General features: G+C 37.3%; 1 protein-coding gene and 1 long non-coding RNA gene across 3 annotated transcripts in view; one reads left to right on the forward strand and one right to left on the reverse strand.

Annotated features, from left to right (window-relative positions):
• The first annotated feature begins 4,543 nt into the window (after positions 1–4,543).
• Positions 4,544–7,706, forward strand: LOC113675134 (uncharacterized). The gene is made up of 2 exons (XR_003446574.2): positions 4,544–5,151; positions 7,488–7,706. It is a non-coding gene; the product is annotated as an uncharacterized LOC113675134 (long non-coding RNA).
• Positions 7,707–8,108: 402 nt separating this feature from the next.
• LOC149035554 (allene oxide synthase-lipoxygenase protein-like) overlaps positions 8,109–16,779 on the reverse strand; it is a 24,703-nt gene continuing 16,032 nt past the window's right edge. For both annotated transcript variants that reach the window (XM_089192216.1, XM_089192215.1), the window contains 11 exons: positions 16,696–16,721; positions 16,506–16,585; positions 15,712–16,139; positions 14,784–14,972; positions 13,622–14,100; positions 13,263–13,529; positions 12,470–12,963; positions 11,513–11,755; positions 10,706–10,995; positions 9,688–10,126; positions 8,109–9,219 (listed from right to left, as the gene is read on the reverse strand). In XM_089192216.1, the coding sequence (XP_089048342.1) occupies positions 9,040–9,219; positions 9,688–10,126; positions 10,706–10,995; positions 11,513–11,755; positions 12,470–12,963; positions 13,263–13,529; positions 13,622–14,100; positions 14,784–14,972; positions 15,712–16,139; positions 16,506–16,585; positions 16,696–16,702 (3,096 nt within the window). In that variant the 5' untranslated portion in view covers positions 16,703–16,721 and the 3' untranslated portion in view covers positions 8,109–9,039. The remainder of the gene's footprint in view (positions 9,220–9,687; positions 10,127–10,705; positions 10,996–11,512; positions 11,756–12,469; positions 12,964–13,262; positions 13,530–13,621; positions 14,101–14,783; positions 14,973–15,711; positions 16,140–16,505; positions 16,586–16,695; positions 16,722–16,779) is intronic.

Below are 16,779 nucleotides of genomic sequence, written 5' to 3' on the forward strand. Positions count from 1 at the left end.
GTACGTTTTTCAAAGTGTTCGTTTTCGTCTTAACGAAAACGGAGCAATATATTTTCATCCAAAAAAGGTTTTTCTAATCTTGTCTTCATCTATTAGTTTCAGCTGCTCACTCAAGGAACGAAGCTTTTTTAAGAGATTCATCTCTGAAAGACTTTACTATTAAAGCTGCCTTCGAGGGTTTACCTGCTCCTCATGGCGTGTTCGAATTTTTAGCGCGGATGATGGGAGAAAACACTTCCAAATGTTTGCGTATTCAAACGAAAATGGAGCTTATTACACCCAAACCAACCTTTTAAAGAACCAGGTATGTTCTTTAAAAGCCTTAGCCGGTTAAGTCAGCACACAAGCCTTGTGGCTTATACTGCCGCACTTCTAATCCCTGATTCCCTTTTTTATGGCGGAACGCGACTTAGGATTGTTTTGCCACTAGTAGCTAGTCCATCCGTGTAGAGAGATCTCACTAAGTTAATCGCACAAAGCGTTTATTGGCGGAAACCTTCACTCCAATAAGTTTTGATTTCAAACGCCGGTTCCTTGACTGTGAAGAAGTTGGCAAGAAATTGTATGCCGTTCAAAAACCGCAAAACACCTCAACTTTAGGATGATCTTACTCATAAAGAGTCTCAAGCAAAATGAAAAGTGGAACTTTCTGAGGATTTATACATCATGACATCATAATGAATTGACTATTCTAATATTGACACGGTGGTGTTTTTGTGATTGCTTATCAAGATCTATTAGACATCTTCGTGATCGATTTCTTATAACCATGATATTGCATGTGTACGTAGGTAGCAGTATTAAGGTGAATTTCATATCAGAAAACTTCCTAAACACAAGAAAACTTGATAATTCCTCAAAAAATTTTCCACAATAGATTAAGTTGTGGTTTATCTGGTGTTCCATTTATTAAGGCCAAGAAATTTAATTTAAGAGTGCGCGTGGCTCTTTTTGATTGATGGCATGTCTCCTTCCTGTTTCCGTTACTAATACCTTTCAGCCTCTTGGCCTTGTTTCCATTCGCTTTATCACGATCGCTCAACATGACTCGCCAAAAATTAATCTAACAATTGATACGAAATGAGTATGAAATGATGGTGATCATGACCTCAATAGCATTGCCAGGAGTTTTTCTAATTTTACTATGATTGTTATATCATTTTTAACACGCTCAAAGAATTGTAAATGGGCTTAAAAGTGCTAATCGAATGACGGTTTCATGTTTGACAGAAGCTCGCTGATTTCAGCTCGGTATCTTGGAAATTCCCGCTTTTAACGTGAGGCCCTCTCTTTAGAGGTGCACGTTTCTGTCATTTGTAATAAGCTAGCTCAAACACTATCCCCGTATGTCTGATCTACAAATTTTGTTTTTTATTTCCCCGCAGCATTTCGTGATATATAACGAAGTTCTGTTGCGTCAGGTTTGTTTAGTGAACAATCGAACTAAATGATTCAAAGGTTACAAATGACAAACCTGTTGACGTCGACGATACCATTATTTATTTAATCAAAACTTTTCAGCTCAAGTTGTTTGCCTAAGGATATTGGCTCTAAAGTCGCCTCGAAATTTTTGTGGGCGACTTCCTAGAAAACAAAATTAGACAGGATCTATTCAAAGCGTGCCTTAAATCAGCTGTTATTAAGCGCTGTTTACGATATTTTTAATCTTCCAGAGTTAGCAAGCAATCCAGAAGTCTACTTTTTCTCCGGCGATGTGAATCACTTCCACATCTCTTCTTCGTGCATTGATTTTGGGTATTCATTTTCGTCCTAACCAGAAGTGGCTAGACAGTATCACAAACTTTCTCAAAATAAGGTTTAATAAACAATGATCACAAAAAGAGATGAGTGGGAACAACAACAAATTTTCACTAATTCGGTTTCCAAACATCCGTTTAGTGCCCTAAAAGAATATAATATTCCTGAATCTATACGTGATTTCGACAGCGATTCTTGTAAGAAGGGCCCTCAGTCATGAATTTCACATTGACTCTCCGCGGCATTTTTTTTTTCTCAGTGAACTGGGAAAAAAGTAAGGTTGAAGGTTGAATTTGCCGGTTGTCGTAGAAAAGAATGTTCTTCCATGTGTCTTTATGCTATACAAGTAGTTTTCTTTTATAGTCTTGTATTACGGTTTTAGAAATTACTTGCGGCTGCACTTAGCGTCCAGTAAATCTTTTACGGCTAGATTAACAAGCCCCCTCTGTTGGGATGTGCCTCGAGACCACATTTTATTTTGAACTTCAAAAAAAAACACGGCACATAAATTTTCCAATGGTAAGCATAGCGTCAGTCTCTAAGAAGAATATCAGTACATTTACTTAGAAGACGAGACGGAGAGTGAGGTTACTACAAGAATCTCTTGTTCCTATTCCTATGTTTTTTTTAACCCCTTTCCATGAATTTGAACTCTACAGTGCTTAACGCTTAAGTTCTGTGGTCAGCAATTTCGATGGGTCTTCATTCAAGCTATCACAAAGAATATGTGATCACCAAATTTAAGTCACTAACGCATCTTGAGAAATCTGGAAGATACGTGAAGATTAAAAAAGGTCTTATGAGCGTCCTAGTTGAATAAAACATTCTTTGTGAATTTTATGTTTGCTATCTTTGTTGTATGAGTCATGCTGACCAATTTAATTAAAAAAATGTTAGAAGAAGTGGGTTTAAAATCTTCGTTTGGACACACTTTGTTGCCAAGGCATGATAACAAATTCCCTCAGGTAAAATTAATTGTGCATCCATCCCAACATTGTAAAGATTCTCTCTCAGCGTCGCTTTTTTCGTTCCTATTCTATTACAACTTTTTCTTTTCATCCGACGAATTCGAATATTTCATAACAACTAACACTTTGCTTGGCTTTTAACTCATATAATAAGAATGACATTGATTATTGGTTGAAGACGTAAGAATCAATCTGGTGAACATCGTGGAACTTCTGATCAGGGTTTGAAAAGCTCAAAGTGTATATGTACATGGGTTAAAAGATGATAAAAGACTAAAAACTCTCTTTTGGCCACCTTAACGCGTATGACTGTCAAAGTTTCCATTCAAGTGGTGTTTAGGCACCTTTTGATTTGCCCTCCTCTTATCATTTCAAGAAAACAGTTGAACTTGGGTGTTTTCAAGAATATTTTATTGTTTGACGCTACTAAAGAACTAAGGATTCCCCATTGGGTGGTAAGAAAACAAGGTTTGAACATTTATCATTTTCAAAATCTTATTTTAAAAATATCTTAATTTAATTGCCTAACAGACAATTTTGAAGACAATAAGAGAGTCCAAAAAAAAGAATGCCTGTTTTAATTTTTTATATCTTGAATGTGAGTCAGTTTGACTTTGTTCGACCTGGGCTTAAAAAACACAATATTAATTCACTGAGTAAATTAAAGCGATTAGGCAAAATGGTAAACATAATAAGTAAATTTTTCATCAAGATACGCCAAGAAATATTGTTTCGGCGAGTTTTAAGAAGCCTGTTTGTCATATAAAGCAGATAATCTTTTTTAAAAATACACAACTGATGTCGGCTCCTTTCAAAAATTTCAAATAATGAGAAAATATAGAAATGGGAGGTTCCGTCTACTTAGCGTCTTGCATAAAATTGAAAAAACAAAAACAAAAACTGCTTTCAAGATAAATGCTCGAAAAGGGAAATGTAAAAACAGCCAAGATGTTTGTTATTTTCCTAATGAAATAGATGAGATTCTCCGGTCTTTTTGACGATATTTTTGGACAATTTAAGATACTATAGGTCAACAGCTATTTTGGAGATAGATCTAGTCTTTCTTATTGTATGTATGAAGGATTACTGTTGAAAGAAATAATAAAAAAAATGAATCGGAAAACTCTAATTTTAAAATGCACATTTTTTACACTGTGGATAAATGTATGTTTTTCAGGAAACGAATCCATCTCCATTCTTGTTTCCATGCATTTGCAAAATTTTTCATTTTATGTGTCATCGTTAATTTGAACCTTATAAATCTCCTCGCATAATTGATTTAAATTATGAAGGGTCAAATGGATTTTAGATTAATTTCTAATAGAATAATTGCAAGTGTTAACGGATTATCATGCAACTTTAGAACTCACTTACCTACGAAAAAATGACATTTTTTCAAGTGTAGTAAATGAAATAATGCTTAAAAATTTCTTCTTTTCTTAAAACCGGATGGTAACGTTGACGAAAGCTCTAGACACAATAAAAAACATCCATAACTACTTATCGATGGAGACGCAGGGAAAACAACACGTGCTCACAATTAGAGAGGCAATACGTCAAAGGCAGGTCCGCAAAACACTTAATTTCAACCTATTTCCTTCTTTACCCAGTTTATATCTCGCATTGTGGTTAATGAGTGGATCTTTGGAAACCTTAACATCTGTTTACGAAGGTTTCTCTGTGTTATCTTTAATCTCATTAGTCATTTCTTCCTTAGGATAATTTACGATATTCCATAACAAATAATATTCGCTCGCCGACGTGTCGCCGCGGAAACCAAGGCTTGTTTTTCCTTAAGGGCATAGTCTAACAATGATGAAACTTTGACAATAGGCGTAGATTACGTAGAGGACTACTATAAGCTTATCAAGAAATCTATAATTTCCTTTGTTTCCCTTTATACTGGCCTGCAATTTTTTTTTTTATTTTTTCGAGAAAAAGTGGTTGACGACAAGAGACCTGAACCGATCTTTTGTCCTCGATTCTTTCCGGTTTATTTTACTAACGAAGAAAGGCGAGAGTAGGAGGAAGTTTTCAAAGGCGTTATAAAGTCGCGTTTTGTCATATTGTCAGCAGTTTAAAACAGAAAAATCTTAGTCGAAATTTACGGAACACAGTAGCGCCTCGAATCAGAAGGGAAACATGAATACGAAGACAACTATCACGATACTTCTTATCAGCTTTTTTATAGCTTGCTTCATAATCGAGGACAGCCAGCAGGTAATATCAGTGTTAAAAAGTCAATACAAAGCCGTCAAGCCAAGAAAACCCAGCAAACCGAGAGTAACAAACGTGAAAAAGCCGAGTACTAAAAGACCAACTATAGTGAATAGATTACCTTTTAAAAGCAAAAAACCAGACCGCTATCAAGAGGGCCCGATTTACGACACAAGATCCTTCAGTAGATTCTACAATTACTAATATGGTAAGTAACTCAAATAGAAAAAACAAAATCGATCTGTGTGACAGTCACTGCCTTGTTTTTCGCTCTTTTGCAACATGTATGTACATGTTATGTCGCGATTCTCCGTATTTCTGAAACCATTCTGGTAACGATTTAAATTTCAAAGCAAGTTTGGAACAATCACTTTCGCCAAAAGCAAACCTTTTTTATTTGGATTTTAGACTCACTCTTGTCACTATTTTCAAGAATTGTAGTTAAAATCGTTTTATTTCATTTTCATTTTTTGTAACTTACGCTAATGGACTACATGGAATACATAAATAAGGTGAACAAACCTAGAGTCAGTGCTGATTCAACAGAGTCAACTCTCTTGGCTATGGAAGCGTTGTGGGAGTGAAATTGCATCAAAATTCATTTTAAAAGCACTTAAATGATTGAAAATGAAATTATACAATTGAACTTTGCCCTTCTTTCCATTTTGTCTCAAACAGTAAGCGCTTTTCGAATAATTATATCGATTAGGTGTAGGGCGCGCGCTTCTGGCGTAATTTGCTCGAATGAAAAAGTTGGTTTGCCGTTAAAGAAGCACATGATAGGCTCTAAGTTATATAAATTGTTAGAAATTTACTTTTTTACCCTCTTTGGTGATATTCGCAAAGAATTTCATGAATTACCTACGTAAATCATGGTTTTTCTAAGGCGTCTGTCCGATTTCCAAGACGATAGCAGAGAATTACGCAGTTTTCTTTAATTTCAACACACTCTAATTTTATTTTAATCATTTTACCTTAAAAAAAAACTGAAATGGAAACGAAGGATATTGAAAACATTTGAGGTGGCCGTAAATAAAATTTAATTTAATAAAGTTCTGTTCACCACACTTAAAATTAAGTATTTAAGCCAAATCTCTTACCTATTCAAGAGTCCAAAATTTATCAATCAATATCGCCCGTATAGCTAGCTAATCGTTTGCCGCAATACAGTGTTTGAAAATGATAAAAATAAATTGAGACTTATATAAGTGCAAAACGCCATTCGCAGAAATTTGAAAGAAATTTCGTTAACCTCCGTTATTTTTTTACGATGAAGAGTCATAATTTGTCTTAGAGTTCAGTTGTGTGCTACTGGAACAACGCATTAAAAAGAGATAAGGTACTATATGGAAACAATAATGTGATTCACTTCAAATCCACTGTAAAGACTCGTTCCTGTCCATTTTGATGAGTTCAGAGACGAACAAAATCAAACATCTGAAAAGTACAAGATTGCGTGGTTCAAGGTTTCAGCTCTTAAATGTTTTGTAAATTTTTTGTCAGTTATAACGATAAATTGATTTTTAAACTCTGAATGATACGATTTTACTTCCTTGACATAAATGTGGGGTAATATTTGGATAAATAATTTTAATCCTAAATTCTGTTCCAAACTGACGATATTCATTTTAAAGTTAATAATTTTTAATTGAATAAGTCAGGACAGTAATTATTTTGGGTGTGAATTCCCATTCTTTTATTATTTTTCTATTCCCTCAAAGAGCAGCTGCTCTCTTGAGCCAGGGCGATAGAAAATAGAGTCGAATAATAGACAGCCACGTACTGCAGAACAATTCATTGACGATTTTTTTTATGTCTTCTGTGTTTGGACCAATGATACTTAATTTACGAAACTTAAAGCGTGAAGACAAACTCGGGATATAGGGAGAACGCGAAAAATAATTGTAAGCTAAGAGTTAAGAGCAAGTGAATCACATGTTTCCCAAGTTTCTTTGAATAACAGTGAGCCGTTATCATGTGTCATTTCAAGTTTACCAAAAATGCTTCAGTTTTTTGTGTTTCCCGTACGAGAAAGGATGGGTTTTTTAACAAATCATAGACTTGCTAGTAACATTTATTTTGTTAGACTGGAATAGGCAGTATTTCATAGTACGAACAGTAAGAACACTAGCGTTTATCTTGTATAACTCACTTAAAATCCTGCACAATCGTTCTCATGATCAGAGGGAACCTGGGAAGGTGAAGAAACCTAGGAAGGGAGGGAGAAAGTCAGAGACTTCCGAGTTTAAATTCGGCGCAATGCCCGAACCAAACTAATTAGCGCGCAGCAATAAAGTTGAAGCTTTTATTATCAAAGTTGCTGATTTACAGGGGATATCACACGGGATTCTCTTCACAGGCCTGAGAATTCCATGCATGGCGACATAGGAAGAGAGGTTTTCCCCTTTCCTTAGCCTTCTCGAATGCTGTATATTGCACTCGGATACTTTGCTTGAAATCTAACTCCTCAGTCAATTACTTTTCTATGCATTTGATCTCATTCATTTTTTCCCTAACCTTGCATTGTTATTTTTGCCCTTACAGAAAGGAAATGAAAATGGATCATTTTCGACCCCAGCAATCTTAAATACGATCACCGCAGGAAAGGAAAAGAAATGCGAAAACTGAACAGCGTGCCGGAACGAGGAAATAATATACAATTCAAATAGAATATAAAAACAAATTTCGCAAATGTCAATGATCCTGTTGATTTTCCTAAGTAAATGTGTCATCAAATGATTAAAACGACGTTGTACATTTTCACACAGAAGCAATTTTTTTCTCTTGAAAAGGTTAGTTATCAAGTTTATGTAAAGCTAAATACATCCAAAACGAAGGAGAATGTCAAACTAAAGTGCAAGCATTATGAGAATTCACCACTTGGTCACTTCATTTCCTACCCACGCATTTACCTTTCATTTCATAAGTCTCATTTTTGTAAAAATAATTAAACGCCGTGCTTCTGTTTTCGACTTCCTTTAGATGACCCAAATAAACAGCGAGCGTCGTCTATGATTAACAACCACCCTCCAGATAGAGTCAGTACTAGGTTATATTAAGACTCGAGGATAAGTCGTGGATTTTCTGAATAGAGTTTAAGAGGCCGAGAAACCAAACTTACATTACCTAGAGGGGAAACTTAATGATAACAACAAACAACGGATACAAAGTTTTAAACTTTATATTTCGATCTAATATATGTGTATTAAAATACACAAATATTAGATCGAAAGATTACACCGAAGCAAACAGACGCGAGAATTTTCCAATAATTCACATCTCTGAGTAATCCATTGAAAATAGCTGTAACATAGCTGACAGTCTTACATAAGGCAGATTACGGCGGATTAAATTTGGAAAGTCACGAGCTGATTTAGGTCTTCACAAATGCTACCGCCATAACTTCCTTTCATAAATTCCCACTGCACTATACCTTAAAATAAAGACCTCTGTCTTGGGAAAAAGAGCTCAAACCAGGATAAAACTTGAAATTAACTTGAGGTTAACCCTTTAACTCCCAAGATCTCATTAGTTATTCTCCTTACTGTCTCCTGTACAGTTCTTGTGTTCGTTGTTAGTTTGAAGAATTTGGTTCTGATCAACTTATAATCTCCTAACTGAAATTTTTCTTTATTCTCCTCATTTGATATTGTACTGACATTGCAAGGAGAAATTCTGTCTTGTTCACTGATGAAAGTTAAATGGTAAAAAACAAGTTACCTGAAAAATTTGAATGATGGATGACTAGGACATGACGATTGTAATAGAAGACAACTACTGCTTCTAACGCTCCTCTCAAAAGAGGAACCTTACAAAATGTGACTGTTTTAGTTTTACAAAACAACTTCTATTCTGAGATCACGCACAGAACTACACTACAAAATTGAACCAACAATAAGCTGATTGTCTCTGCCATACCAAAGATATTCTTTTACTGCTACAAACCCTCTCCAGATTTAACGAGAGCTAAGTTATGGTTTTAAGGTGCGCATTACGAAAAAGTCAAACATTCTGCAGCACGACATGTGCTGAACGACACACAAAAATCGCTGTGTGATATTTTTAAGAAAAAAAATCCTCAAATACTGTCAGCGCCTTAGACGCCAATACTATCGGGAATTCGTTCGGGCAACAGAAAGGTGTAAGGCAATTCCAAAGACTCATTGCGGGCCTTGATGGAATCCGAGATCTCTTGTAAAACGGTCTGGAAGCGACTCATTGCAGCATCTTCCTCGTCACCAGTCAAAAGGCTGTGTGTAATGTCGCCAATAAAACGCTATAGTAGGAAAAGATGTTGTTCTTAGTACACTTGAAGCAAATTTGCACTTCAACACGTTGATGTTTTCACCTTTGTGAATTCGACACAATGGAACCTCTTGCAAGGGGAAACAATCATTGGTTCCGAAACAGAAAAGAGTTCTCTGTATCTTTTCAAACGCTAATTCTATTGAAAACGGCTAGTTATTTCGGGAACACACACTGTTGATTCTGTTAGTTGTTCTGCAATGGAAAGTTTTAATGCACATTGAAAAAGACGCAGGAAAGACAGGAAGGAAACCTTATCACATTCGAGGACCTTTGCAAAACCCAAGTAAGAGAGAAGCCATTTCACTTACGACAGCTAGGTTTTTAAACTGGAGTCTTGACCGAATTATCTACATTTTTTAGCGGTAGTCGTACTAAATAGTCTAATAGACTAAGATACAGGCTAAAATTCATGAGGCAATTCTTGTATAAAGCTTACCTCATCCTCAGCATATCGCGTCAACACGTAAAGTAACGCTACTTGTTTAAGGGACTCACTCTTGCTTGGCAGTGTGTCAAGAATGGTCTTTAGAGACGTCTGCTTTTTCTTAGTAGGAGGTGGCTTACGCATCACGGAGGGAGTGAAGGGAATAAAGCCTGACACATCCAAAAGACCAAAGTTTACCGCTGCATGCTGACACGAGCACGTGAAGACCACGCTTGTAAGTAGGTCAATAAGTTGGTCACGTGTTTGCAAGGCACTCGGAACCTCATGGTCCTCGTCACCCTCTCTCACAGGAAGGCCGTTGTCATGTAAATCTTTAATCCATGCTTGAAGCTCCACGTCCTTAGTAACATCATCATCTGACTTGTAGTAAAGGGTGATGATGTCTCTGACGAAAGTTGTGAGGGCTGACCATAAAAGGAGCGCATCATCCCTAGAAAAAGAAAATTTAATATCTTTTATCGGGAAGCAACGGCTCGTCACATTATGCAAATCTCCAACAAATCTAAGTCAAACAATCACCACCTACAAATAACTCTTTTCTCTAAAGTGAATGTCACAGCCAAAAAACATCACGAAAGTAATGACTAAAAGTTGTGTATCAACCAGTCTGAAGTACACTCCCCTAGAAAAGAGATTCTAACACTTTTACAACAAATTTGCAACTCTTCAGCGGTTCCTTTGTCGAAACTGTGCGTTTAACTAAACGAAGAGGATCTCAGCTGATTCGACTTTAAAGTTGGGATTAACTTATGAAATATCTCAGCGTCCCACAGACGTCAAAATCTAAAAAATAATGCATTTATTTAGATACCAAATTTATTACATTTCACCGAGTCTCAGTTCTTTTTTCTCCCTTAGGTCGCATGAAATGTCTCAAATCTTGATAACCTAACTCCTTTGCGGAGCTTCATACCTAAAAAAATATGGTAAATCCATGAGTCCTGATTACATGTCAGTTATTGCTCTCGTAAACTTAGTCAGTTCAGTCATAGGTCAGTGGGATACTCACCTGTAATAAAACTTGGGCAATTTATCTGGATCATCCAAACCTCTCTCTTTAAGCGCTTTGGGTGGGGAAAGCATGCTCATCTTGAATGTCTGGTAACTTTTCTTCAGCAATTGTTTGGAAGGTTCATTCTCTGCTAAAGCAGAATCTTTGATAAGCTTGTTGATCGCCATCACGGAGCGAAGGTGTGGGAATAAGAGTTGAAATACAGGATGAATTGAGGGTAACTGGCGCCAGACTGCCACTGCAAAGGCTTCCATTACCAAGTGGGTTTCGAGAAGATGAGTTAGTCTCTGTAAAGTGGGAGAAAAAGGTCACCTCTAAACCTAGCAGATGATCAGACAAGTATTTTGTAGTAAAAACGGTTTCTGTCATTCCGTCAATTTGACAAGATGGAGGTTCGCTGTTCAAATGACTTAACCTCTTGAAGTTCATTTCTTGTTAAGATTTAATTACAATTTAGTCAGGTGACCTATACTGCTATTCAGACGACTCATTTTTTTTTTTTTTTCATCAATCATCGAATTAATGTCTGGCTTTGATGGAGCAAACGACAAACCTGAAATATTTACTCTAAATATTTAAATGACTCTTCGATTTTCGTAGGATCTTATTTCAGTACCTACTCTTTGTTATTTATTTATTTTCTTCATCAGACCAAAAACTGTTATCAAAAGCCACATCAAAGTCATCCCTCTTTTGAGGGCAGTCAGATTTTTCCCAATGAAAAAAATCAGCCATTCTTACAGGTCAGAAATGATTGATGAACAAGAATAATTCAGTAATGAGATACTGAGATCTCCGAAATACCTGCTGAATCGTACTGTCAGCGTAACGAAGCCACATCTTTGCCAACAGCCAATCATATTGTAAATCACTTGGAGTCCATATTGGATTGGTGTCACCTGGTTGCTGTAGTAACTGAATGGCGATGGGCACCAAGTCACCTGAATTATCGACATAAAGCAGCCCTAAAGGTTGAGCCGAGTGATTTCCCTTTTTTTCAGGAATTCCTTCAAGCACCTTGTAATCAACAATGTACACATGACCTGCCTTATAAAAACAAGCGAACAATGTGTGAGATAATGATTGTTAGGAGGGTGGAAAAATAAATCTCTGTTCCATCTTATAATATTTAATTCAGTTTACATTTCCCTATCACTGGTTTGATGACTTTCGAGGATTCAGATTTTATTTTGAGATACAGTCGAACCTCGATTATCCGGACCTCGATTATCCGGACTACTCGATTATCCGAACTTTTTTCTCTGGTCCCTTTTCTCTTAGCTGTGATCTTGAAAACTCAAATTCGCAAAAAGCCCAATAATCCTTTCAAAAGATTGTTGAAACAGCGTATTATCCTGTGCGCTTTTCAAAATTTGAAAGTGCGACGAAACAAAGAAATATTCTGATGTGTTCAGCTGATATCTGATTGACTCAATTGTTTTGTTGTTTTGGAGAGAAAGGAACAAATTTAGCTCAAGAATTTGGCTTCGGCAAGCAGCAGATCTCAGACATACGTAAGAACAAAAACAAGATCCTAAAATTTACTGACAGCATCGAGACAAGCGAAGGATTAATTTAAAACGAATCATTAATATTCATATTTTCGATTATCCGGACTCTCGATTATCGGGACTATTTACCGAGGTCCCGACGAGTCCGGATAATCGAGGTTCGACTGTAATACATTTTAATTGTTTCCATATCGTACAGGTGAAATACTTACTTATCATTAAGAATTTTCGGACAATTTAAGAGAAATACCTCCATCTCTTCTTGCAGTGTCTTTCCTCGATCCAAAAGTGTCTTCACCATTTCTTCAGTGACTGGGAAATTACTCGGTAACTTCTCACAACGTCGGATAACGTTCGGATTAACGCCGTTTAAGAACATTGACCCGAATACCTTGTCGGTCTTCCATCGGTCATTCTCGACGATCTTTGGTACGCTACCAGCACACGCTCTGTGAAGGATCTTCTCAAAATCATCAAAATTATCCCAGCTATCGAAAAGAGAAGTCAGATAGGTAAGACCGAGGTCGACAGCCGCTTTGCGCTGGTTATCCTTTAAGGTACCCCTGGCCTCGTCGGAAAACTGTGAATCTCTAGGGATATCGGCGTGTGTCTCAGCTTGAAGATACCCAGGAAGGTACTTGTACTCTTCCTTATTTCCCCACTTGTAAAGCTCCTGGCGATTTCTCACTTCAAGAGTTCTCTGACTTTTGAGGGCATCTGGCTGCTCTTTAAATGGAAGAATAGCTGCAAATAAAGGTTCAAAGAGACCTGTTGCAGCTGTTACCTCATCGGCTTACAATCATAGTAGTTAAAAGTGATGAAAAATGTTGTTGACATCCTCTCTAGCTTCCGATGTTATTTGAGGCCAAAATGAACATGCTAAAAACTGTAGAGAATTTATCGTTTTATTCTGCATGTTTATAGCTCGAGAAAAAAGAAATACATTTTGTCTTTTCTTTAGTTTTGAATTTTATGGTCAAACATGGGACAATGCTTTCGGACAAGAAGATGTAAACAGTTTCTATTCTCTTGTTTCAGATTACCTCTTCCTTCAAATACTACCAAATCCGATAGCACCCAGCGATAACATGGAAACTCAAATGGTTCATCCTGAGTGGAACTTATCACCGCAATTTTGTTGACGAACCAATCAGCATTTTTGTACCACCAGCCACCTTGGTCGTTATGAAGATGCACCATTAGAACTTTGCCAACATCCATCGCTTCTACCATATACTCGTCAACGTCTCCTCTCTCAAAGTCATTGCCCCAGTTATCCAACTTCATACGATCTGTCTTTCCTTTAGTACCTGCAGAGGAAAAGAAAAATAAAAGAAAATAAATGGCTGGTGTGTAAAGCAAAAAAAGAAAAAAAAGTCATGTATGTTAAATGTAACTTCACCTGTAAACGAAATAGAAATGGAGGCGTCCGTCCCTGCTCCAGACTGAGATCCAGTTTCCACACGGATAAGATAGGACGCGAGGTGCTCTGGGACAAGCTTATTTGATCTGTTTTTCCGTAGCTTCTGAGACCAGACGTACACTTCATTACGAATGTGAAGAACAACATTAGGATCATCAACAGATACGGCTGGCAAAAGACCAATTGACGCTGGAAGGTTTAGATATATAAACTTCAGGCGTTCCGTTGCGGTTGGAGACAGTAATGACGTCACTTTGATGTCAGCTAAATCTAACCATGGGTGCGTTTCCTCGTCCCATTCCCTCCCGACATGAAGTATCCATGGCACATCACCGTCCTTAGGTTCATGGAGTTGCAGCTGTAGTTTATAGTCGAGTGGTCCCTTGGAAATTCTCTCTCTGTACTCACGCTTGAGATAGTCCATTGGTAAGGTCTCATCGGGTGACCTTTCATTTATCCTGTAAGGAGATAAAATATCCATTAGACTTTTTTTGGACCAGAGTTTGTTCATTCCGGACTTTGAAAACTTACATCCTGTTTTTAATTTAGGTTATTTCATTTGCAGGAAATACACTGAATGGAATCTTTTAGCCTGAAATAAAATTCAACTTCACTCAAATATTGGTGAGAGAAAGACAAGCTGAACTTTTCGCACCATAAACCTCGGTTTTGCCTTTAGTGATATATCGTCTAAACGGGTGATCTCCCATTCCTCCTTCATTTCGAAGACAACGAGAGAACGTGAATAAGATAATAGCATAGTTTATATTGAATTCTCAACAACTCTGGCTAACACGTATCTCCAGTTGTCAGTTTGTATTAGTTTAAAACTTAGGAGGCGGACCTAACTCTGATATGCGAAAACGTTTTGTGGGATCTGTTTACAATGAGGATCCAAAAATACTATCCTAATGCTTTCTTGTCTCCATCCACACCCACCAAAAGCAATGAGCAATACTTTGAAGCTGGGGAAGAACTGAACGAATCAAACGAATGCATTTCTTTTCCTACGGTTTAACCAGGCAAGAGATACTAATGGAAGCTCAGGAAGATACAAATGAAGGTTGCAGTTTGAGATATTCTATTAAAATTGGGTTCAAAGATAAGAAGGCTAGGATTTTCAGATGTTTCTACTCCTCACCATGGATGCTGCTGGACTTCCTCAGACAATAAGCCTGTTTCTGGCCGCCCATCAGCGGGCATCATACGGAATCTGACGTAACGCTTAACACCATCGAACGCTTTGAATTCGAAAATCACCTCTGAGTAGTAACGCTGGTCGTAAAATGATTCAGGCTTCTGGCGCAAGCCCCCAATGTTGGCTTTTAGGCTGTTTAAGACAAAGTAAATCCAAGATGGTAAATACATTCTCATAATTCTAGAATAAGGTAAAACATTTTTTAAGACTTTTTTTTAAAACCCTCTCTACAAGTTTTTAACACTTCGCTAAACAACATATCACGTGTGATTTGATCTGGTTTCATACTTCTGTGTGATTGTAGAGCTAAACAAGTTAAGTTCATCGTATAAGAGCTCCGTTATTTTATCGTTTCTTTGAATGTGACGAAATGATCCTCACGTAGAGAGCAATTTTCAATTGAGAGAAGAAAGTAATCTCTGATTTACAAATCAGACGACAAACGAAAGCAATCATAGCTTAGTCGCCTGCGTTTTTCCGCGTTACCGGTAGTTTACCTGTTTTAACTTTGAGTCCTGATTGTGATTATTTTGGTTTTACAAAAGTCAGTGAAAACTACTCTAAACTTAAATGCAAGTAATAACATTATTGCAAGATATTTATAATCTTTCGGTAAATAGTAAGCTGGAAATCGAACGAACAAAAATTATTCAGACTTCAACGCGGATCCACTGGTGCCTCTCGTATACCAGTTGAGAGTTTCTGTTAACTCGGTAAAAAAGCCAAATATAAGAGGCAAAGAAAACTAGGGTTCTTTGTCCCCTAAACGAATGTAATAGCAGATAGTAAAGCAAGTAAATAAATGAATGAGGTGAAAACACTAGCCCTCCGCCTCACAATCAGTGTTTAAATGGCCCAACAATTCACTTACTGGTCAGGTCCTATCAGCAAATAAGTTTTCAAATCTTTTGAAATCTTGGCTTTCACTGCATCAAAAATGGCCTGAGCGCTCCACAACGGTGTTGTCTCTCCAGTCCCCATAACAATATCGCAAGGACTTTCCATATTATCACTTCCGGCAAATCTTATGGACCCGCCACAGAAGTCAATCAATACGTCATCCACGGACTGTATGGTCGAATGACGGAGGCAGACTGGGTAAGAACGTCCCGGTGTGAAAAACTCGCACGGTGGAATCTTTGGATTAGAGACAATAGTTGCGATCCCCTCGGCTCCAACTCCAATGGGATGTGTGCCCCGCTGTCCCTTGATTAACACCTTCGTGCCGAAGAGTAACTTCAGTTTGGTGGTATCGTATGCGATTTTGCTTTGGGAGAAAAAACCAGGTGGAGCAAGAGGCTATCCAAAGAAACAGCACAAAAAAAGGAATTCAGCTCGCTATAATTGGTTTAAGTCTGACATACAAATGTGCTTGTGCAGTTATTCTACTGGACATGCGGAGGGGAGGGACAAGCAAAAAAGGTGTAGCATAGGAAAAGGACGCAATTGAATACTACTTCAAGTTAATCGAGCAGGTTTCTCGAAATCAGAAACTGAAACAGAAAATTTTGCGGCGTCAATAGAAACATAAGGATTTTTATGCGATGGAACAATTTCCGTCGGAAAAGCACAGTCCACAGTCCTTCCGTTAGTTTTATGTTATGGAAACCAGGCTATTTACAAGCGAGTTATGCATGTCTGACGAAAAGTAAAATGTAAGTGTACCTTTTCGAATTCCTCTATCTTCTTTTTGAACATTTCCTCTCCCATCTCTTTTTTGTATACTTCATATCCGAGATTACGCCCTGAAAATGACACGCCAAAACCTATACGTAAATGTATTACACATTTCTACGTTATTAGAGGAAAAAACATTCAAGAATTTATTAATAGAGCTTCGATAAAAGAAACTTACAAGGCATGCTGACTTTGATATGGACCCTGGAAAGGAAACAAGATAACATAAGACGAGGAAACTGAGTTTACTCGAGGGTGAGGT

The sequence above is a fragment of the Pocillopora damicornis genome, chromosome 13 (assembly GCF_964200805.1).
Source record: "Pocillopora damicornis chromosome 13, jaPocDami1.2, whole genome shotgun sequence".
NCBI lineage: Eukaryota > Metazoa > Cnidaria > Anthozoa > Scleractinia > Pocilloporidae > Pocillopora > Pocillopora damicornis.